Source organism: Jaculus jaculus, chromosome 11, assembly GCF_020740685.1.
Source record: "Jaculus jaculus isolate mJacJac1 chromosome 11, mJacJac1.mat.Y.cur, whole genome shotgun sequence".
Taxonomy (NCBI): Eukaryota; Metazoa; Chordata; class Mammalia; order Rodentia; family Dipodidae; genus Jaculus; species Jaculus jaculus.
Genome location: NC_059112.1, coordinates 59,555,228 through 59,578,657, shown reverse-complemented (window position 1 = coordinate 59,578,657; position 23,430 = coordinate 59,555,228). Strand labels below are relative to the sequence as shown.

Sequence of the window (23,430 nt, the reverse complement as noted above, 5' to 3'; positions counted from 1 at the left end):
AAAACAACGATCAATTTTGAACAACAGCTTCATTTGAACCAATTCTAAGAGGTGATTTTGCTCCAAATTCGATTTGCAATGGCAGTACCCACTAGGAAACCGGTAACTGAATTATTTTTCACCACAAACATTTTGGCATTTTATATCCTGGGTGTGGTGATCTTAAAAGCTGCCTCATTGTACGAAGTCGTTTCTAAGACAACATCCAAACACAAAGTGGGCTGCATTTGCATTGTGAAGGGCACAGAAGCTGCACTGCATTCTCAGAGCTGCTGAGGGGGTCACCCGCGGATTAAGTCACAAATAATGAAGGAGCAATGTGTAAATCTCAGGCCCCATTCACATCTCTTGATCTTACATTTAATTTAAGCATAGTTGGAACAGACAAGGACAGCAAGAGATCTCCAGGCTGGGCAGTGTGGTCTCTGCCTACCAAATGTGGATGACTTTGGAGATGGCCTTTGATGCCACTAGCCTGTTTTCTTAACCATGGAGACAGTAATAGATGTGGGATGCTAGAGTATAGCCAGCATTTGGCTTTGAAATCACTCCTTTTGACAACATTCCCTTCCTGAAGCTCAGTTTCCTTGTCTGTAAAATGGGCACACTGACCCCTTCTGGACAGGCTGTGAGAAACAAATGCTGAGTGTCCATCCAAAGCCTTGTGTGATGGGCACATGGCACAGTGGGACCAGTTATGCCTGTTTTTATCACTATTGCCCCTTCTGTCCTCTGGCATCACAGACCCCACCCTCTGCTGGTAAGCCGACTTCTCTTCTGCAGGCCCAGCAAGACATCTGTTCTCAAGGTGCTGCATTCAGTAACAGCTAATCAAGTGGGGGAGAAACTCACCCACCAATATGTGAGCAGCCAGTGGCGGTGGCAATGGCAGCCCTGGGGCCTGCCCGTGAAGAGAATCATCTCCCACCACGCAGCTGCAGAGCCAGAGTGCTACCCGAAGCACCCAGGACTCTTGGTGCTCTAGGCTTCTCAGCCATGTAGAGCATTCCCGTCAGTGACCCAGTGTAGCCCAGAGGTTGGCATTCCTTCTGAGTGCGCACACTAAATGCAGCTGTGGGGCTCATACTGTGCCCCTTGTGGGCTTCAGCATGGCAGGGCCTCTGCTCTGCCTAGATACAGACTGGTCAAGAAGACAGCTATCCCTACATCAGGCTTTCCTGCTACCCAAGGGCTGCCTGCCGTAGGAGGTGGGGCAAGGCTCAGAAGGCCTTTCTGGAGAGGAAGTCAGTGGTCAGGCAGACACCAGTAGGGAGGGCAACCCAGCACATGCTGAGCATAAGTTATGGGTGGGGATGGGCAGAGGAAAGTGTGAGAAGTGGAGGTCAGCTTAGGACAGGCCAGGAGCCCTTAGGAAGCAGTTTTGTCCTGGACCTCAGCCATTTGGGAAGGGTCTGAAGGGGCCTTGTTGCCAATAGGCTCTGTGAACCCAAGGCTCATTCTAGTGTGGGGACGTGGAAGCTGCATGGCTAGTCTCAGATGCTGGGTTTGGGCCTTCCCACACAGCTACGACACCTCAGTTTCCCTAACTTTGCCACTTAGGGGCGGTGGCTGGAATAGCATATGGCTGCTGCTAGAGGCTGGGCTGAGGACCAGGGCTTGGCCCTTGCTCCACTCCTGCGCTGACTGTGTGGTAAATGCTCGCTGGCTGCAGGCTTCAGAGCTGTGGGGGGCTGATGGGATTGGTCACCTTCCAGGGGGCCCAGCTGCACTTCTGGTCTTTGGCTTTTTCTGTCACTTGGGGAAAGAGGTGTGCATATCCTATTTCCTTTTTCTCCATGGCTGCCAGGCAGCTCTGGGCATGCTTTGTGCTCAGACCTAAGGGCAGGGTGCCTTTCACTCGGCTCTCTTTGCCAGTGCTCCCTCTCTGCCATACAGGACCTGATTTCTTATCTAGACCATAATGACCCCATTGTCCCCAAGGCTTTTACTGGGAGCAATCACAAATCCTCTTGGCATGAAAGAAATACATTTTTGGTCCCCAGGGCTTATTTTTGGCCCAGAGTCTGCAGCTAACTAGATCTCCCAGACCAACTGCAGAGGAAGGTGAGGTGCCATGGTAGAGGGGCCCTGGCCCCTCCACCTACTGCCCCACCCTTGTGGGGAAGAATATGGTCCCTGTTTACACTGGGACTAGACTTAGGGAACCTAGACCCTTGCCTGGCCATCAGAGATTTGGGCCCCTGCCACCTCCTCTTTTCCTCAGTTCCCTTCCATCCATAAGAGCTCTACCTTCCACCCACACCCACACACTGCCTGTGACATGTGCCTGGGAGTAGGGCTGTCCCTGGCTATGGCACACACGTGCTGAGACGTGAGCAGGTGCTTTGTGTGCTGGGCACAAAGGCTCTGGAGGTGCCACCTCCCCCACCTTTGCCTGCAGGGATCACAGTGCCCACAAAGTTGAAGTTCAGCCTCATAAAGGGCTACAGCTGCCCAACCAGACTCAAGACAGGCCCACAGGCACTGTGTGTTTTGATCCAATGCTGCACTGGAGTATTTGAGTCCTGCCAATGGATGTGATATAAAAATACAGCCGGCTGCCAGCACACTGGGGAGGGTGGCTTCCTCACCAGCAGGTGCCACGGCAACGTGCTCCCGTCCTCCGCCCCCACCCTGGGACTCTGGAGATCCGAGCTGCTTCTGTATTACCAATCCTGCCTACTCCCAGGGAGCCATTCCTTCAGATTCCATCCTGAGCTGTAAATGGATATTAGGATTAGCTCTTACCCTTCCACCCACTGACCAACTTCATCCAGGTTAAGTAGACCCACGTGTGTCCATGTGCACTTCTGGCTGTACTGCACAGGCTCGGGCAGACAGGGAGAACTGAGTATCCTGCACTTAGGACAGCACCCTATGCTCAGAGAAGCACCCACACTCAGAGTCAGAGGGCTTCCTCCATCTGGCTGGGATAGCTCCAGCTGGTTTCATCTGGACTCTTCTGGGAGACTGAGCAGCCTTTCTTTTGAGGACCAGAGTCGTATCCCATGCCACCCATGGTGCTGGGCCAGGAGCTCAGAACCAGAGCTCTCTGTAGCTAGGCCTTTCCATGTTCGTGCTTTCTGCTGCCTCCTGCCCCAGGGTCCTGTGCCACAGTCACCTCTGGGCCTCAATTTCCTCAACCAGACATGAAAACTGACAACTCTGACTTGTTGAAGTAGACATGGAGTGGGAAGAGGCAGGCTAAGACCTGGTCCTTAAAGACAAAATGAGAGTAGCCATGGGAATGGTTGGAGCTGCTGACCTAATGGTGGACAGAGACAATTCCATACATCAGGCCTATCTGCAGGAGTAGTCATAACTCTCAGGACCTAGGGAGGTGTCCACACCTTGCTTCATCCTTGACACATAGACATAAAGCAAAGCAGCTCCCGTGTGGGTGAGAATCAAGCTTCTCTGTCTAGCGAGCTACAGATTTCTTCTCCTTGCAGCCATCCTGAGAGCAACGAACAGCCTACACCAGGCAGGGATGCTGGTCAGGGTTCTAAATGCTGTTCCTGAGATTAGGAAAGGAAAACAAAGCAGGGTTTGTTTGTTGACATCTAGCCATCCTGCTGTATCCTGGGATCTAGTCCTCAAAAGTCTTAGGGGTGACACCCCTTTCCAGCATCCAGAGCCCCTGGAGCACATAGATGACCAGCTAGTGGCCATCTAGCTCTGAGTGACAGAGAGTTCTGGCCCTAGGGCAAATGAATTTCCTTTTTCTTTTAATTCTCCCCCCACCTTGTGTGCATATGGGTGTGTATGGGTATATCAGGGTCTCTTGCTGCTGCAAATGAGCTCCAGATGCATGGGGCACATTGCACTGGGCTTTCTGTGGATGCTGGAGAACGGGACCAGGGTGGACAGGCTTACAAGCACGTGCCTTCAACCACTGAGACATCTTACAACACAGCTGGACCTTGCCTGAGTCCCCCCACTCCTATGGGGAAATGTACCATTCCCTACAACCTCCTGAAAAGCAGAAGGATTGGTAGTGACCCACTCCAGAAATACTTATTATTTTATGGTTGGAGTCAGGGATGCAAAGCTCCACTTGCCTGAATCTTATGGTTAGTTTGTGTGACTCCAGATAAATATACTCATGTCTCTGAACCCCATAAAATGTCCTAATACACATGGGTTCAAAAATGGTACTCAGGGGCTGGAGAGATGGCTTAGCAGTTAAGGCACTTGCCTACAAAGCCAAAGGACCCAGGTTCATTTCTCTAAGACCCACATAAGCCAGATGCACAAAGGAGCGCATGTGTCTGGAGTTTGCTTGCAGCAGCTGAAGGCCCTAGGGTGCCCATTTTCTCTCCCTCTCTCAAATGAATAAATAAAAATAAATTTTAAAATGGCACTCAGCTCAAGGCGAAGGGGTAGCCACTGGGGGTGCTGTGTACAGGAGGCAGAGAGCTGCCTCCCATCACACCAGTAGACTAGCCTATCCTGCAAGTTCAGACATGTAGATTCTGAAGAGGAGATTCTGAGGCCCTGGGCCTGGACAGCTGGGAGAGTCCCTGGTCACCTCTGTCTCCCCAGGGGTACCAGTTGTGCCATTTCCCAGGCTGGGTCACTCCATGGTTGGTCCGTGGTGATATCTTACAGAACCCACTCTTCACAGGTAGTGTGGAGCCCAGGAGCCAGCTTATGCCTGCCTGGGCCTGCACCGGGAGCTCCTAATGTTCTCATGTACCTCAGCCAGCCACTCCAGCACCTCTCTCTTCCCTGCACTCTCTTCCCTCCTATGCCTGAGATAGCACACAGTCACCGCATGAGGTGAAAAACTACTGTTCCTGGATGGGGTACCCTGAGGATCCACAGTAGGTAATGAGGCCACGCAGCTATATGCATGGGGAGGAGGATGTGGTGGTCTTTACCAAGTGACAGCTTCGGCTTGTCAGGCCAGAAAGAAGTCTGCCCTGGCTTTGGCATGATAGACATGACTGAGGATTAAGCCCCCTTGGACAGACCCTGGTCTGTGATAGGCCAAAGGCTGACCTGGAGTCATTCTTAAATGCTGGTTGGGAGCACACAACAAGGATCCCTGCAAGTGTCTCTCCAGCCTGCCCAGCTGGGGGTCAGAACACTTTCCTCCATTGCTGTGATCAGGTCTTACTTCCACCTGCCCCAGCTACTCTGGGAGTGGTCTGCCACAGGAGCCTGAGAGAGCCTGTGGGTCCTTGGTCTGTGTTCAGAAAGCCCCGCTGGAGTACTGAGAGCTGAGCAAAGGGTAGAGGTGGGTAGAACTGGGGCGAAGCCTTCCAGGTGTGGCGAGGACAAGGACATCCAGGCTCCAAGGCTCCTGCAGTTACTTAGCTCTGGGCTCCAGTGACCTTGGCTTTGGTCCAGACGCAATCTCTGCTGCATGGCCAGTTCATTCTGGCCACCTAACAGGTCTAGAGTGACAACAGAGAGCCTGCCTGGGTCACAACTGCAACCTATGGGGAATACCTTTTGGGTGTTTCACCCCTTCAAAAGGCAAGCCCCAAGAGTGCGCAGAACACCTAGCTACACCCAGGGCTACACAGATGGCTGGGCCTCTGCAGGGATGGGGTGCTAGGAGGATATCCCCCTGCTATCTAAATTGGAATCAGCTTGGAGCTCTCCATTTCTCTGCCTATTGGCCACTTTCAGAAAGAATTCTCAGTATATGTTTCCCATGCATAGAAGGCATTTGATTTTATAAAGACCCCCCTTCCTCATACAAGGGGGACATCTGGAACCTGAGGCCCCCAGAGTAGTACTTTTCCATGCCTGGGGGTGGGGCAGGTAGGCAGGGGAGAACCTGGAGGGTTCCCCCACAAGGGGGATTAAGGACTGAAAGCTGCACCCAACACTTAGATTACAAAGGTTTATTTAGAAAATAGTTTGGTTGTTTTGGCTGTCGGTGTTTTTGGCAAACATTTAAATACTCTCAGTAATCAGAGATTGTCAGTGCCTTTCCTCCTCTGCCCCAGACCTTCGCATCCAACAGGTCATGGGAAGTCAGCCCTTGTTCACAAGTGGATCTGGAGTGGGAGGGGGGCTCCTTTCTCACCATTTGAGAGCTTGTAGCCCTGACTACAGCCTCAGATCCTGACCTCACAGTCACACTGCATAGCAGAACTCCCAGGAACTGGACTGTCGGCCCCTAGCAGTAGCCCCTTGCTGAGATGGGAAGGCAAAGGGGTCTCCCCTCTCTCCGCCCCACTCCCAGGGGCCCAATTGTCTCTCACACAGTTCCTGCTGGCCCACTCAGTGCATCTGGGCATCCAGGCCACCCTTGGGACTCTGGGGAGGCTATCTCTGACTGGGTCTCTCAGCCCAGCCCATAGCTTGGAGATGTTCCAGGGGCCACAGGTCATTGCCTGAAGCCCCTTCTCCTCCTTCGGAAGAGGATGTGCTTGAAGGAGCGCCGGAAGTCCTGGTTGAAGACGGTGTAGATGACCGGGTTGAGCGAGCTGTTGCAGTAGCCGATCCAGAAGAAGAACTTGAAGAGCGGGTCCGGCAGCTGGCAAGCCTCGCGGCAGATGCCATAGAGGCTGTAGCTGAAGAAGAAGGGGAACCAGCACAGCACGAACACGCCCATGACCACGGCCAGCACGAAGGTGAAGCGCTTCTCCCGCGCCTGGGCCACCTTGCGGCGGCACACGCTGCTGCGCGCCCGGCGCCGGCGCGACAGGAAGAACTCGACGGAACGGGAGCTGGCGCGCGACAGGCGCCCGCCGGGACCCGGGGACCTCGCGGCCGCCGTCGTCGTCAGCGCGCCCGGCTCGGCCGCCAGCCCCGGCCCGTCCGCGCCGCCCGTGTCCCCCTCGGCGCCCGCGCGCCGCCGCCCGCCCCGCCGCATTGCGCCCCGGCGCCGCCGCCTCTCGGCCGCGCTGCTGTCATCGGGCTCCACGTCGGCGCGCGGGGGCGCGCAGTGCCCGTTCTCACCCGCGGCGGTGGCCAGTCCGTTCTCCGTGGTCGGGGACGCGCCGTCGGGGCCCGAGGGAGTGCGCTTCTCGCTGAGCGTGCGCGTGCGCAGCTTGGCCACGCGGTATATGCGCGCGTAGACCAGGCCCATGATGAGGCAGGGTGCGAAGAAGGAGCCGATGCAGGACGACAAGATGTACCAGGTCTCGTCATTGAGGCCGCACTGCGGATAGGCGGCGCCGTCGGGCTGGCGGTAGAAAGAAACCAGAGGCGGGAAGGAGATGACGGCCGAGATGAGCCACACGGCTACGATGGTGGCCTTGACGCGGCGTGGCGTGCGCTTCAGGTTGTACTCGACGGCCTGCGTCACCGACCAGTAGCGGTCCAGGCTGATGGCGCACAGGTGCACGATGGACGAAGTGCAGAAGAGTACATCCAGGGCCAGGTACACGCCACACCACACCTGCCCGAAGTACCAGTAGGCCATGAGCTCGTTAGCCAGCGAAAAGGGCATGACCAGCGTGGCCACCAGGATGTCAGCCGAGGCCAGCGACACCAGGAAGAGGTTCTGCGGAGCACGCAGCGCCCGGCTGGTCAATACAGCGATGACCACCAGCACATTGCCCACCACAGTGAAAACGATGAGGAAGCCCACCACGGCCGCCAGTCCCGCCACAGCACCTGCCGAGTACTGGCCCGGTGGCGGCCCCCAGGCGGTCCCCGAGGCGTTGGCGCCTCCGACGCTACCCCAATCTCCAGTGTTGCTCGCGTTGGGGCCCGCCGCCGCCGCCGCCGCCGCCAGCGCCGCCGCCAGCGCCGGGGACGCCATGGTCCTCCCGCAAGCTACGCGGTCCTGCCAGGAGCCGGGGCGCAGCCGCGGCAGCTTGGGCGCCCCCCAACCCGGGTCGGCACCCGCATCGCCGCCTGCTCCTCGGGAGCGTCCTCCGGGGATCGCGGAGCCACGCAGCTGGACCTCGGCCGTGGCGGCCCGGCGAGCGGGCGGCGCGCCGGCGAGCGTGGCAGCCGGGCTCCCCGCAGCTGCCGCGCGCGTAAGTGCAGAGCTGGAGGCGCCCGGGATGCGCGGCAACGCGGCGGCGGGGGGGAAGAGGGGCAGGTCCCGGGGTCCTTGCGCAGCCCCGCCCTCGGCCCGGATTCACAGGGAGCGCTCCGGCCGCGAGCCCACGGCGATGCGCTGCTCCAGCAGGCGCGCCTGAGCGGCTCCACCGTTCCGGCTCCCAGCTGGGCTGCAGGCTGCAGGCGGCGGCCCCGGGGCTCTGCCTCCCATCTAGCCGGCTAGGGCTCGGTGAACCGGGACGTGGACTGCTGCTCTTCTGGGCCCCAGCGCCCAGTCTCCAGCTCCAACTTTACTTTCCCAGGCTGGGCGCCGGCACCCGCCGTCCCTCCGGCAGCTCCCGGGAGCGGGCGCCCCCCATGGTCCGCGTTCGGCCGTGCGGGCGCCTCCTCTCCAGCTTCGCTCGCCAGGGCTGTGCCGCCGCCGCTATGCGCTCCGAGCAAGTGCCGCCGCCCGGCTCCGCTTTCAACTTGGGTCTAGTTGCGCAGCGGGGCGAGCACGCGGGGCGGGGCGGGGCGGCCCGCGCCTCTGGCCCGGGAGGGGGAAGAGGGCTGGGAGCCCGAGCCCCTGGCCGAGGCGGCCTCGGCCAACCTGCGGGCGCGGCGCCGGGGAGGAGTCCGGGGCGGCGGCGGCGCAGGGAGCGCGCTCCGCGAGGGCGCCCCCTCCAGGGCCGACTGCAGCCTGCTGGACTGGGCTGAGCGGCGGCTGACCAGAGCGGTGAGTTCTAGAAGCCTGCTCTTTCTAAGACTGGAGCCTCCACCTCCGTCGGGCACAGATTCTCGAGTGCGAGAGCGCGCACACTGGCGCGCCACACGGGGCTGTCTCGGGGTCCGCGGCCTGATTGGAGGGCGAGCCTCCGGCGGAAGGACGCGGCAGTGTCTGTGCATTGTTCCTGCTGAGCTTGGGGTTCCGCGCTGCTTAGCAGATCCACCTCCTCAGCCGGCCTCAGTTCCCTCTGCGCACCTCCCAACGCGGCTGGGTCGTGAATCATAAGAGCTATGCCTGTGGAAGCCCCCTGGCAAGCTCCCAAGCTCTGCACCCATGTTGACAATAATCAAAGTTTAATTCTTATCCAGGTGACCCTGCTTTTAATAGCTGCGGGGGCGGGGTAGGGGGAGGGTTGCGAGATGAGGTCCTCTGACAAACTCCCACCTGAATTGCTCCACCATAGGGGATTCTGCATGAGTGAGTTCAAAGAAGAGAGAATGTTGGGGTGCCATGAATCCATCCCACAGAGGCATTGTCAGTGCATGGCCTGGGCTGAGTGCTGGACACTGGTCCCCACCTCCAGGCAGCCTAAGGAAACAGCTGTCTAGGGAGGAGGTTGCTGGAGCGATAAACTGGAGTTCCTAGATCCGGACGATGATTTCGGGCTAGGACAGAAGAGAGATGATTTGCTACACCACGCTGTCCAGGGGCTCTCCCTGCAGATGGCAGAGGGAGGGGAGCTGCCAACCCTGTGGCTGGGGGTTCTGGGTGCCCAGAAAGTTATCGTGAGGGCCTTGGAGTGATGTCCCCCACGCGTGGTGTATAGACTTGGTCTGTTTTTTTTTTTAATTATTTTTTGTTTATTTTTATTTCTTTATTTGAGAGCGACAGACAGAGAAAGAGGCAGAGAGAGAGAGAGAGAGAGCAGAGTGGGCACGCCAGGGCTTCCAGCCACTGCAAACGAACTCCAGATGCGTGCACCCCCTTGTGCAGCTGGCTAACGTGGGTCCTGGGGAATCGAGCCTTGAACCAGGGTCCTTAGGCTTCACAGGCCAGCGCTTAACCGCTAAGCCATCTCTCCAGCCCACACTTGGTCTGTTTTGATGATTGCTTCTTATTCTGTGTTCCCAAGGGTGCTCCCAGGTTTGCCTCTGACCTGAAGTGTTCTTAGCTTGGGTAGCCATGTGAGGGGCACTGCCCCCTAGCCAACCTACCTCAGAGCTCTCTGGCCTGTCTTCACTGTGTGTGTACCTCAGGGCAAGGGTGCCCAACCAGGGTCGGGCAGAAATCCAGCATTCCAGACCATGGGCCTGCGCCAGACAGGGTGCTTGAGGATGCAGCTCCTGGTGCTCATCATGGGCATTCTGTTATTCACATGAGCAAAACACTCTGGGCTGTCATGTGAGAGATGTGACCCCAGAGGGAGAGCCACCATGGTTGCTATAAGCCCTTCTGATCCTGGAAGCCTAATGCAGAGTGGAAGCGGCCTTCCATTGCAGTGCCCACTGTCTGCGTGGACTGAGCATCATGGAGCCCTAGGGTTCCACCCCAGCCTGGGAGGAGACTGGAGGCTGAGGGGAAGGGGAGGGAAGAGAAAGGCCTATGGGCTATGCTCCTTTGGGATGGGGTGCTTTCTAGAGCAGGGGTGCTCTCTTGGGACTGAGGATGCTTACAGGCATGGCTGGAATTCTTCTGCAGGTGCAGGAAGCCAGAGAAAAAATGAAGAAAAGGGCAGTGACACTGGTTAGATGCAAACATTGGAGAGATGGCTTCTTCCCTTGCAGACAGGCATGTTGGTCTTGCCTGGTGGTGGAGCAACTTGTGGGCAACATTTTTGGGATGCGCAGGAGCCCAGAGAGAGTACAGCCCAGAGGTCTTGGTTCTGCACAGCCTTGTGTTTACAAGTGATGACCACTCAGGCACAAAACTCACAAAGGAAAACAGACCTGCCTGGAGAGTAGCTTTTGAAGCCAGGCCGGCTGAGGGCATCTGGAGGGTCCACATGTGAGTGGTCCAGGCCCTTGGGAATGGTAACTACTTACACTGTGTTGTGATTCTGGCCAAACCTCCAGGCATAACTAAGAGAAGCCACTGAAGCACCAGGAGCAAGGGGAGTGGAGTGAGGAAGAGCCTACCCTTAGTCCCAGGGTCAGGAGTCATGGCCACCCTGGGAAGGTAGGTACTGAGGCCCCTAGAAAAGCAGATGCTTGCAAAAGAGCAGGGCAAGCCCCTTTGCTCAGGCATGGAACATTAGGCCTGACAGTCTGTTAGAGGTTGTCTTTTGACAGGCAAGCAGTATGTGCCCAGAACCACTACCTGTCCCATGAGTGGCTGGTGGCTGGTCCTGGCTGGGCATGGGCAAGAGGGAGGGTGAGAGCTTATGTGCAATTCAGGCTGCACTGGTAGCTGTGGGTGTGTCTGCACCCACGTCTATGGGAGTGTGTTGGGGAGGGCCCGGGTGGAAGTGGAGCATCCTGGGAATTCAAAGATATTCTGATGAGTGGGGCCCAGGAGGACAGGGTTGCCCTCCCCACTGCCGTACCTAGACATGACTGCCTCTGCAAGGGATCAGGCTTCGTGCTACCTGGATGACCCCTGAATCAATGCAATGCACCATACTGCAAAGCAGCCCCAGCATGGGCCAGGAAGACCTGCTCTCCCTGAACCGCCCCACTGCAGTCACAGGTGTGCACACACACATGCACCATGAACACGTGCATACAGGTATTCATGTACACCCTCCTGCATAAGTGTACATGTCCAAGTATGCACACATGCACCTGCATGCCTGCAAACATGAATGTTCATATAGGTGCACACACTCACTAAATTCTCACGTGTGCCTGCTCATGTACACATGTATGCTTGCATACCACATACATGTGCACATCTGCACATGCACACTGTACACACAGGCAGACACATGCCCCTATACACTATGCAGTGTACACATGCATTTAACCAGGCACACACACATGCACACGCATATCCACCATGTATACATACATACATACCTGTAAGTGTCCACTCAAGTGGACATGTGGGCTAGAGAGATGGCTCCATGGTTAAAGGCACTTGCATGCAAAGTTTGATGGCCTGGGTTCAATTCTCCAGTATCCACCTAATGCCAGGTGCAAAAAGTGGGACACGTGTCTAGAGTTTGTTGGTGGTGGCTGGAGACCCTGGTGTGCCCTTTTCACTCTCACTCTCTCTCTTTCTCCTTGCAAATAAATAAATAAAAATTAACAGTGCATGAATACACACCCGTAGGTGAATGTGCACCCAACTAAGTAAGCATGTGATCACAACCAATGCAAACATTGTTCACATATATGTGTGTATGTATGCAAATATGTCCATATCCAGGTGCTGTGTGTGCAGACATCCACAGATGCACGCTCCTCAGCTCTATGGAGAGCCAAGTCATCAGATGTGAACTTAAACTACTGATCACTTCCTTATTTTCTCTGTCTCATGACCCTCCCTCTTCCCAGGCCTTACTTTTTCGGTCTGGAATAAGTGTATTGCACCAGGTGGCTCTAAAGTCTGTGGGTTCTGAGTTTCCTCTCTCCCCAAACCTGGCTCTGAGATCCTGAAGGGTTGTTGTAACTACCTGCCCATCTTTATCTTTGCTGGGTGCTTGCAGGTGCTGTGGGTGGTAGGGTCAGGAAGACATCCCTTTTTCCTTAGCACTGATGGTGGCAGAGAGAGGGAAACATGATTTGCTTGCCTCTAGACCCAGAGGATATGTTTTCTCCTTGAAGAGGAGTTGAGGATTTTTCCATTATGTTTATTTGAAATTTCATTTTAAAGATGAGACAGGGAAAGCTGAGGCCTTCTCCTCTCCCTGCCCCTCCCTGAAGAATTCCAGAGACCGATCTGTCTTGTCAGAATGTGGAGGGATCTGGCTGGCTCTGGGCGCCCCGGCTTGCAGACTGAGTCCATTGCATATTGATCAATGGATTTGGCACAGGCGAGTTCCATCAGAGCCCTCTGGAGGGAGAGAGGCTCCTGGGCTGGCTGGGACTGGCACAATGTAATAGATGCAAACAGGGCCAGTGTCCCTCACGGAGACTGGCCTATGTACTTCTGTCCTGGCCTACTGGGGTCCGAGTGCGCTCTGCCTCTACTAGCCCTAGCTGCTTATGCCCTCCCTGCTGGCCTCGCTGCCACAAGTCCAACTTTCTGCCAGCCTACGCCCGTCTTGTGAGTCCCAGCTGCCTTTAGCTGCTGCCCGAGTCACTTGAGTCTGTCATCCAAAAGCCTTCCATCTGTTAACCTGTATACCGGCCCTGTGACCAGGACAGTGGTAGCCCCAGGAGGCCTCACCCCCTGCTTCCCCTTCCCTGGACCATCAGGCTTTGCCCTTGTGACCTCAGTCTCATCACACTAGAAGGTCTGTGAGCTCTTGGCCTGAGGGCTGCTCATGGCAGGAGACTGTATGAGGGAGGTTGTGGGACTTAGGCCCAGCCAGCGAAACCTTCCTGAGGACAAGTAAGATCAAGAAAGAAGGCCTGTGGCCTTCCTTCCTGTCCAGTTCGTGTATGCTTGAAGATAGAATGTCAGAATCTGTACCAACTGTCCTGTGACCAAGAGAGAAAAGGGCAGGGATGTAGCATCACCGAAGCAAGAGGTTGTGTTCTGAATGCCTCTGGGCCAGGCTTCCTCCTCAGACAAGTTGAAAATCCATGGCTTTTTTTTTTTCTGTATTGTATGTGCATCTATGTGTGTATCTAGTGTTGGTGTGTGTGCATGTGTATACATGTGGTATGTATGTGTGTGGTCATGTGGAAGCCAGAGGTAGACATCAGACGTCTCCTCCATTGCTTTCAGCTTATTTTTTGAGATGTGGTCTCTCATTGAACCCAGACTTCACTGACTTGGCTTGTCTAGCCAGCCCTAAGGACCCTCTGTCTCCACTTCCCCAGTGCTGGGGTTACAGGCATGTGCTGACATGCCCGGCTTTACCTGGGTACTGGAACCCAAACTCAGGTCCTCATGCTTGCACAGCAAGCACTTTACCAACTCAACCCCCTCCCCTACGCACACACCACCTGGGTGGCTCTTATTTAAACCATTTTAGAGGAAAGGCCCTGTGATGTAGTTGAACAAGTCTGAAGCTTGCACTCCGATGGAAAGTTACAGTTGTGTTAGGCAAAACACTGCTCTTTCCTCCTCTGTACTCAAAGCTGTCCACATGTCAAAGCTCTAGAACCTGTGAGTATGTGGCCTCACATTCCAAAAGGAATTTGAAGGTGCAGGTAAGTCAAGGACCTTGCAAAGGGCAGTGTCCTGGTGTGTGAAGCCGGACATAGTGTGAACACAATGTCTGTAGGGGAAGGAGGCAGGCAGGAAGGCCAGAGCAGATGGGGTAACAGAAATAAGCTGAGGGCTACAGAGAAGCGGAAGGGCCACAAAGCATGGCCTGCAATGGCCAAGAAGCAGGAATGACCTGAAACAGAGTGGCTACGGGGAACTGGCCCTGTAGAAGCACGTCAGGTTCCTGACATCAACAGCTGTAGGGAAGTGTGTGTGTGTGTGTGTGTGTGTGTGTGTGTGTGTGTGTGTGTGTGTGTATGTGTATGTGTGGCTCTACTTGGGATGCTGCGTGGCCGCTGTAGGACATGAACAGGGTCCAGCTGTAAGCGACGGGACAGGGATGGTCATTCCTGTAGTTCTGCCTTTAATCCTCTGCTGTCCCTTGAGTCTTTTTTCCATCTGTGCATTGAGGTCTTTCTCTGTATTGTTTACCTGTTTAAGAGCTTTGATTGCTTTGGGAAATAAAACAGTTAATAAAAAGAACTAATATTGACAATTCCTGACACTTGGAAAGTTCTCAATAAGTCCTAGTTGATCATCACCGTTGCCGCCCTCACCATTGTCACCAGCACCGTCACCACCATCATCACTGCATTTGTCAACATTGTCCTGCACCTCGCTGATGTTGGGCTCTACCTTATAGTGCCCCTTAGGTGACAGCCTGGTCACTGCTTTGGGAGCAGCCCACTTCCAAGTCTTGGGACAGCTCTGCTGACCTTCATCATTGAGCCCACAGTTCCTTCGCTGAAGTCACAAGTCAGTCCACTTGGCACATGAATGCAGGGTCTGAGAAGTGCCTCAGCTGACTTGGGGACAGAGAGGGGCTTGTTGGACTGGAGGCTGAGCAAGATCGTGGCAGTTCTCCCCTCACCCCCACCCCCAAACTCCATGCACTGTCTCTTGCCACACAGCCAGGCTGCTGGGGGTGGGGTGGAGCCCTCCACCCTACTGCCCACCTTCTACGAAGTGAGGCCCCAGCACCCTGTCTCTCTTCTCTGTGCCTTCAGATCTACAGTTACCTGACCGACTAGAGGGCTCCTCAGTTCTCAGTCACCTCCTAGTTGCCTGAGAGCCAGGTACTGTTCACGTCTCTGCTTTGCAGAGGCAAGAACTGAAGCTTTCTGGTGGCAGGTGCTAAGGTTGCTGCCCCATCCAAGGGGACTCTCCGTGGAGCACACCCACTCCCACGGAGACCACTATAAGGCTCTTGCTTGGTGCCAGGGCCTTTTCTCCTCCAAGTGGCCTTTTTACTTGTTCCAGGGCTAGGAGCTGCTATTTCCTTGTGGCCCATTTGGGGTGCACTGTCCTTCACCTGCCACCCATACATAAAGGGAAGGGGAAAAAGGCTCCCTCCCTGAGAGCAACTATCTATTCCTGATTCCCAGCGGAGGCATCGGAGGTCCAGAGCTCCAGACCTGGCCCCGCCCGTGTGCCTTGTTACTGTGCTTGTATTGGCTGCCACTGGGTACACGCAGGGCTCCGAAGGAGCCACAGAGCAGCCCAGACCCTGGCCCTAGCAGTGCCACAGGTTAAGCCAAATGTGTCTCGTGCTGCCCGTCACACACAAGTGGACCACAGGATAATGAGTGCCAGCTGTGGCATTGGCATGGTCCTCAGTGCTACCATCACTCACCCTGAGCTCAGATGTGCCAGGGAATGAATGCCCAGTAGATGAAAGTGTTACCATTTGTGAGGCTGACCACAGCAGATGAGAGCCACTGAGCTAGAAGGATGCAGAGAGATGCTTGTTTGGGTTGGCTGTGGGAGGTTTTTAAATTGAAGAATGTCAGAGTTCATAACATGTTTGGAAAAATAAGCTAAGAAGACTCAAGTGCGCCTGACCCCAGAAGCAACCTCCAGCTTTATTCACTAGTAGATAGGGTCTTGGGCTCCGGCTCCTGCCCTGCCCAGCCTGGACATCCACTTCAATGGGGGTCCCTCCCTCCCCACAAAGACCACTCATGGTCCTGGCCCTGAAACCACTGGGTGCTTACCTCCATCACTGTATTCCAGACAGGCAGGGGGCTGGTCTGGCAGTACTGGAATCTTTGGGTTGAATCCAGAATCAGCAAAATCAGCTGCTTTCCCCTCATGTTTTCCATTCCCAGAGACCTTGAGAAAAAAATACAACCAAAGTGTGTGCAAACTCTGATCGCAACCAGAGATGTGTCCTGGGTGGGAATAGAACTGACTGACACCCTCTTAGGACTGTACAGGTGACGCCCATACATGAACAGCTCAGTACACAGTGGCTTGAACAAGATCAAGCTTCTTTCTCTCTCATACCAAAGTCTGGGTGGAGCTGGCAAGGTGTCCTGGCAGGGTCGGGGATTCAGGTGGCTGCTACAGTGCTGGTCATGGCCTTGTCCATACCCTGCAGTGGACCAGGAGGCCAGAGTTCTTCAGTTGTAGGCAGCTTCACCCCAAAGTTGCCTACAGCCTTAACACTCGGCCACCCACCTACCTCAAGGGAAACTGGGAAATGTAATCTTTTCATGACAGCCTTATTCCAAGTCCAGTATTCCATCACTCTGAGATGACTTCTCCACCACTGGAATTCGGGGCAGGGACTACCTTTGCTCTCTCTCTGCTATAGAATGTCAAGCAGCCTCTTTAACCAAAACATACCACCTGCCTGAAGCACCTCCCCATCCAATGTGACAATGTAAAATGGCCTCACCCATTGCCAGATATCCCCTGGCAAGGGCACAGTCACTCAGCCAACTAGATCAAAACTCCAGTGTCTGCAGCACCCAAGCAGGAGCCGGAACAACTTCCTCTGAACCCATCCTGCTACTTCGGCTGGAAGAGAGGCAGAGATCTTGATATGCCTACTCAATAAGTACACATGGGGGAAGAGAGAGAGAGAAAAAGAGAGAGGATGGGAAGAGAAAAAGGACAAAATGATGTGCTTATTCTTACCCCCTTGGCCCTGTGGAGATAACTTTATTTTGAAGTACAGTCTTTGAAGATGTGGTCTAGCTAAAGGAGAACATGCTGGATTGGGGTGACCTTCATTCCTTGTGACTAGTGTTCCTATTAGATGAGAAGAGGGAGACACTAAGAGAGAGGCCACGTGGAGATGGAGGGACTGTAATGACTGACCTCAGCCAAGAAGTGCCTGGAGCCCCTGGGGTCTCAGAGGCAGAAGGGCCCCCTAGAGCCTTTTAGGGGAACACAACCCCACACCCATGGTTTGACTTTGGGCCTTTGGCTAACATTGTATGAGAGTTTATTTTGCTCTGAGCCAAGAACCAGGTGTGCCGGGAAGGTAAAAATCCCATTCTCAAGTGCTTCCGAGCGAGCAGGAACCAGCCAGTCACTGGTGGGCGAAGTCATTTCCTCAGTTAAAGGGATCCATGGGCATGGACTGCTCGGATGCATAGTAGCTGTGGAGGACCCAGGAGCGTCAGCGGACAAACATTCCCCCCAAGTCCATGGAGACAGAGCAGGTAAGTGCCAGCGCCTGCACAGTTCCAGAGCCTCTGGTGGTCAGGGGCTCAAGCTGGGATCAAGCCTCAGGGCTTGCTGATGGCAGAAGGCACCACGGGAATTTGGGCCCAGGTGAATTGCAGTGGCCACTTCCATGCTCTTCTCTTCCATCTGGCCCAGAGCCCCCCAGCCTTACCTGACCTGACGTTGTGACCTTTGCCACTTCGCCGTTCCCCAGGGACCGACAAACCAGTGGGTTGGCTGTGATGTCGCTGAGGCCCTGGTGGACTCTGGAAGTTCTAACCAGGCAAATCTTCATCTGCTTGCATTATAATCTATTGTTATGTGGGAACACAGGAATACAGAGATGCCTTCAAAAGGGAACAAAGGCTTAAGTAGATACCGTCAGGCTCTAGGATTATACTGACAGAAACTATTTAAAACCAAAGTACTTCTTGTGGGAATTGCCCTGGGAGACCATGTTTGACTTGAACAAAGAGTTTGTATCGACAGGACATGTTATCGTTCAATTTCTAGAAAAGAACATAATTAGATGCCTCATTCCAGATACTGTTTCAATTACAGCACGAAAAAAATACACAAATCTCATGAGGAGACAAATACCTCTTGCTCATTACCAAGAAGACACACTTCTGTCTCAGCTAGGCCTACACTCACAGGAAGCCCACGTGGCCTTAGAGTTTGAGCACCCTTGCTCTGACACTGGGAAGTGGCCGGTGCTGGTGCAGAGTGAAATTCAAGTATTGGATGTTTAAAAAGAGGCTCAACAGTATAAGTGCAAAGTGTGCTTGTGTCCAGAAGAGGGCGACATTTCCAGGGTCCCACCTCTGCACAGTGATCCTGGGGGGACCAACTGACTGCCCTGAGGAGAGTCACATGTCATCTTGTCCTGGCCCTGAAAGGCCTGACCACTGACAGACCTCCTAAGCATTTCTCACCTCCCAGGAAAGCTGGGCTGAGCTCAGAGCAGACTTCCTCAGAGTACCCACGCCCCTAGCACCCTTGCAGGACTCAGCATTCCTCTGCAGGGGGACATGATGCCCCAGTCCGCATAGCCTCACTTGTGCCCTTCTAGGAGCCCAACTGTCCTGTTCTGCCCTTGTGCCCCTGTGAGCCTAACTCCTCATCACAGAGCAGACTTTCAACCACAGCCTCCATAACCCATGTCCTTCCCTCCAAGACCAGCTCAGCTGCCTCAGAAACCAGACCTGCACCCTCTGGCTGCCTCTGGGCTCCTCCTGATGCCTGAGAATTTCCAAGAGCATTAAGGGGTACAGAAGCCTTAGCTTTGCTTCCTGATGCCTCTGTGTGCCCCAAGGGCTCCTCGGAACAAGACCTGTGCCCAGCTCAGGGTGGGGTGGTAAAGATGGATAAGGGAGTGATGGTGACACAGAGCAAAGTCTACTTCTGTCACCAGTGGTACCTTGTCTTTCTTTCCTGCAACCAGGGCAAGGGGCCGTCTTCAGCCCTTTGCTTCTTGCAAGCTGGATTTCATTGTGAGTAGCTGACCCTGCTTGTCCAGACATGTAACACACACTGTGGTACTCTGTGGGGAAGGAAGATTCTGAGAGTCCCTAGATGGGGTTTGCTGTCACTGCTCCATGAGACAGAGGTAGAGGGGTCCCTAGTACTGCTGCCACCTTGGTCACAGGCAAGAGGTAGCCAATCCTGACAAGAGGGCTGGGAACAAATGTGCATGGTTTGTGCTCCTTTTCTAGGCACTTCTGACCCTGCATTCTGGTAAAATGCTCTGGGGTCAGCCGAAGGACGTTTGCACCCTTCATAGGTCTAGCACGCTCCTCCGGAGGAGCTCTGCCTCCATGGGGGCCTCGGGGCCCTGGCCTTTTGTCGCTCAGGCATTGCTTCCCTGGCTTGTTCCCACCGGCCCAGGTTAGGCAGGGCCTCCTTCCTCTCTTAGGACCTCAACCTTCTCCAATGGCCTGACTCTAGTGTTTTCAGGCTCTTTCCAGGCTCAAGCTTGGCACCAGCTTCCATGGTCACTGCTCCCATGGGACCTTTCCTTTCTGTTCAGCCCACCTCCAGCATTCCCAAGAGCTCTATGAGTTTAACATCTGTTTCCTGATCATTCAACAAAATTCACCCATGGAGTGGCATGCAAGGTGACTGCAATTCTAGTCATCCTGGGTTGATGGAAAGGGCAGGACCTGGCCCTGGCCCTGGCCCTAACATGCACTGGACTGGATACCTAGTTGTGGTCCACATTGCAACTGCATTCTAGAATGCTTGCATCACCATGCCTGTGTGAGGGTGAATGCCTGACCACATGAACTCCCAGTCAGGTCTGAAAACAGCTGTAATGGTTTTAGTTGTGGCTTCTGCTTCATAATAGATTCTGTGAGGGAGCAGTTCCCAGTGGCAGGGGCTTCGCAAATGCATACTGACAGCTGGGAGTGCTGGGAGCTGAGCAGACATTCTGGGAACAAGGGCAGGTCGAGGAGAAAGGTCACAACAGGATTTAATGGTGTGTTGTGACCCCTTTGAGTCCTGCCAGAGCAGAACTGGGTGGGTGTGAGATACGCAGGACACAGCAGAACTGGGTGGGTGTGACATACGCAGGACATGGGCTCTGCAGGACTCCGGTGGCTGGAGGAGAGTAGGGAGGATACTGAACAATGTAGGCAGCAGAGCCTGAAGACGGGGCGGACTTGTAGTGGGTTTCCCACAGGTAGTCTCATTGGGACCTTCAGGGAGCTAGCATCTGACCTCCTAAGGGCCACTCCAGGACCTGGGTGCTCTGCCTTCGATGCTTCCAGGAGAATCTACACAGTCTTTGGAATAAGTTGCTCCCCATTGGAGCTGGCATTGCTCAGACTTTGGAGAGCCTGTGCCCTTGTCTCGTTAAGCCATTAGGAGGGTATCCATGGAAACTGCATACTTGGGCACTCCACACAGATGAATATTCAGTTAGCAGCGATGAGGTGCCAGGAGGCCATGGCTCTTGGTGCAGCAATGAGGTGTTTAGAGGGTGCATCACTGCCTGCAGGGTCCACCTGGCCTGGATCTGCACCACGATGGTCTTGTAGCTCTTCCAGCCACTTCCAAGATGGTCCCTGCTGTCCTATTAGGTCACAGAGCTGAGGGCTGGAATACAGTCAGGGCGGGAAATGAATCCAGAGCCTCTGCTGGGCAGCAGTGCTGGGCCACTGGGCTGTGGGCAGGCTGCCTGAGCCATTTCCTAGGGCTCCCTCTGCCCTGGTCCACAGCCTGATATGCGGCACATACTTAAACAGTTGGAAATCCCAAGGAATACTGGGCACCAGGGCCAGCTCTAAGCAGTTTTTGCCCAGTGGGTCCATGTGACTACCCTGTCCACATCAGTGTCACAGGCTGCTGCTTCTGGGAACTGTGTATGCACTTGTGTGTCCTTATGCACTACCAGTGTGCCCTGTAGGTTCCTGGCCAGTGCAGTGAAGGGTCTGAGACCATGGGCTGCCCATTAGTGTCTTCAAATTCTCTATGGAGCCACCAAGAAGCAGCTCAGTGGAGGTCAGCTGTGGGCCTTGGGCTGTGGTTCCCCGCTCTTGGTGTGTGTCGGGGGTGGGGGGGCTTGCTGCTCCCCTGTAGTTGTTCCGATGCTACAACTGGCAGCGGTGCCGACAGGGTTACCTTTCAACACGTGTGCATGCAAGTATCTGTGCATGATTGTTCATGTGTGTGGAAGGCTGACTTTCAACAGACCACAGCAAGGCAGCGACTGAGCTATGAAGACCCTGGCCAGGGCTATCCGCCAGTGACCTCATGTCAGGTCGGTAAGCCTTTTCCAGCAGTGGTCTCCTTTCTAGCAATGCCTCATTTTCAAGAACAAGGCCGTCCACGTGGGACTCCAGCGGCCATAGTCGTCACACTTGGGAACTTCCAGCCGTGGGTGAGTTTCAGCCTTGGAGCCCAGGCCCAGCCGGGGGACCCCTCATCCTTGCTCTCCACATGGGCTCTTTATCCCCTCCAGCTCCCCATATGGCAGGAGCTCCTTGAACATTCTTTTCTTTCCATGTTTTTTCCCCAGGCCCTCCATGTGGGATCTCCAGCTATGTGGGTGCCTTTCCTTGCCTCTGCACTTTTGTCAATAAATATAATAATTTAATTTTATAAAAGAAAAGGAGAAACTGTCATTTTGACTGGTTGACCACCTAGGAATCATGTAGTACCTGAAGGTCTTTTCAGATGCAGGTCTTAGGAAGTAAGCAGCCTTTGGGGTAGGGACACATTTCCTTCCTTGAAAAGGTGGACTTGGGTTGCCCCCAGAATAGGATTTGGGACCCCATGGAACTCTGGCAAAGCATGGACTTCCCACGTGTAAGGAGGGCATGACGCTCACACACAGCGTCTCGGCTTTGTGTCTGCATACAAGGCCAGCACACACAACCAGAAAACACGGTGCTGTGCTCCATGCTTCGCTGAGCACACTGTTGGGTCTGACCCCATGGCCCTGCAGAGGGGTACCTTGGGAAATTTTCTACCCTCCTCTCCTACTGGGCCTCTGACCCCAATGAGTGATTTGATCCCCTCCTCCAGCCACTGCAAATGAACTCCAGATGCATGAGCCACTTTGTGCATCTGGCTGTATGTGGGTACTGGGGGATTGAACCCATGTCGTTAGGTTTAACGGGCAAGTACCTTAATCACTAAGCCGTCTCTCCAGTCCTGTCACTTCTCGTGCTTTATTGCTCTGAATGAGGGCACAAGGTTCCTGATACAGGTAAAACAGGGGGCTTTTCCTCCTCCCTCCAGGCCCCAAGAGAGGGTTTCTTTTCAGGTCTTGCCACACCTTTATAAGATGATTCAGAGCCCCTGAGAGTTCAACTAGTCTTAGGTAACACATACCAGGCCATAAAAGAGCAGGGCAGGGTGACTGGCAGAGTAAGGGATGAGATAACCCCAAGGTGTCTCAGGCATGTGTTTCTCTCACTCTCCTTTCTACCCAACTCTGGACAGGAGCACCCAGCTCTACACCTGACCTGGAGCACCCCCGTCCCTTCGGAGGCACAGCTTCTGCTTCCAAGACAGGCCTCAGGGCTCGGTGAGACAGAGGTCAGCATCAGAGTGCATCTGTCCAGTTGAAGAAAACTGCGTTGCATTGAATTGTAGGCAATTGAAATCACATCTGTGTTAGATGTCTGGGAGAAAGGAAGGGGTTCCAGGTTTGAGAACCATCTTCATAACTCCACAACCTGCTCCAACAAGGGCCTCCATCACACCAAGACAGAGCTGAGACACTGAAGGCTGACGGTGAAGGGTTCAACCCTTGATCTTCCCAGGGTAATAAGCTTCTCACCTGCACTATTTGGGGGACAGAGATCTGAATTTAGAGAAGACTAACTTCTGGAACTTTCCTTTCCAAAAATGGATAAACTGCTTCTAGGAACAGAGCCTGAGAAGTGAGAGCTAATCCCTGGTACGCATATCCCAGGAGTGGGCTAGCTGCCTCTAGCAGCTGCCTGAGTAAAAAAGAAACTGAAGAGATGTCTAGCTTAAGCCATTAGCAAGCCTGCTGCTCTGATGTCACTGCGGCTATGGCTCCTTCCCTCCTCATGTAGGCACTCACTAGCACTTGTACTGAACAGCCCAAACCTGAGTAATACATGAACAAGTAGTGCATTGTATGAGCAAAGGGGAAGGAACTGGAGTGCTTGCCCTGCAGCTACAGGAGACTAATGTGGAAGGATCTCCTGCACCTGGGATAGGCCTAGCTGGAGTTTCAGGAGCAGGCAGGCCTCCTGACTCCCGTTATCCCTCCTGCCCCTGAGGGAAGCTTACTTCCAGATAGGTGAAGTGGATGGAGACCTGGTGGGAGGCAACATTCAGGAGGGACAGGAAGCCCTTCTGCTCAGAAGCCAGTCGGGTACTTGGTCTAGCACCCATGCTCACCAAAACCCCAAGACATGCACATTTGATCTCAGCTCTAGCCTTGAAAACAGACTCATCACAGCACTATGAGGTGTTCCTAGGACAGTCCTCAC

The 23,430-nt window shown here is 54.5% G+C and overlaps 1 protein-coding gene across 1 annotated transcript; it reads right to left on the bottom strand.

The window, feature by feature from the left end:
• Positions 1-5,843: 5,843 nt before the first annotated feature.
• On the bottom strand, positions 5,844-7,729 carry Adra2c (adrenoceptor alpha 2C). Its single transcript, XM_045130116.1, has one exon. It carries the CDS (start codon positions 7,727-7,729, stop codon positions 6,347-6,349), a length of 1,383 nt encoding a protein of 460 aa, XP_044986051.1. The 3' UTR covers positions 5,844-6,346.
• Positions 7,730-23,430: the final 15,701 nt, after the last annotated feature.

What these genes read in the sequence shown, in the direction of transcription:
- Adra2c (XM_045130116.1), bottom strand. Translation starts at nt 7,729, where the DNA reads ATGGCGTCCCCGGCGCTGGCGGCGGCGCTGGCGGCGGCGGCGGCGGCG.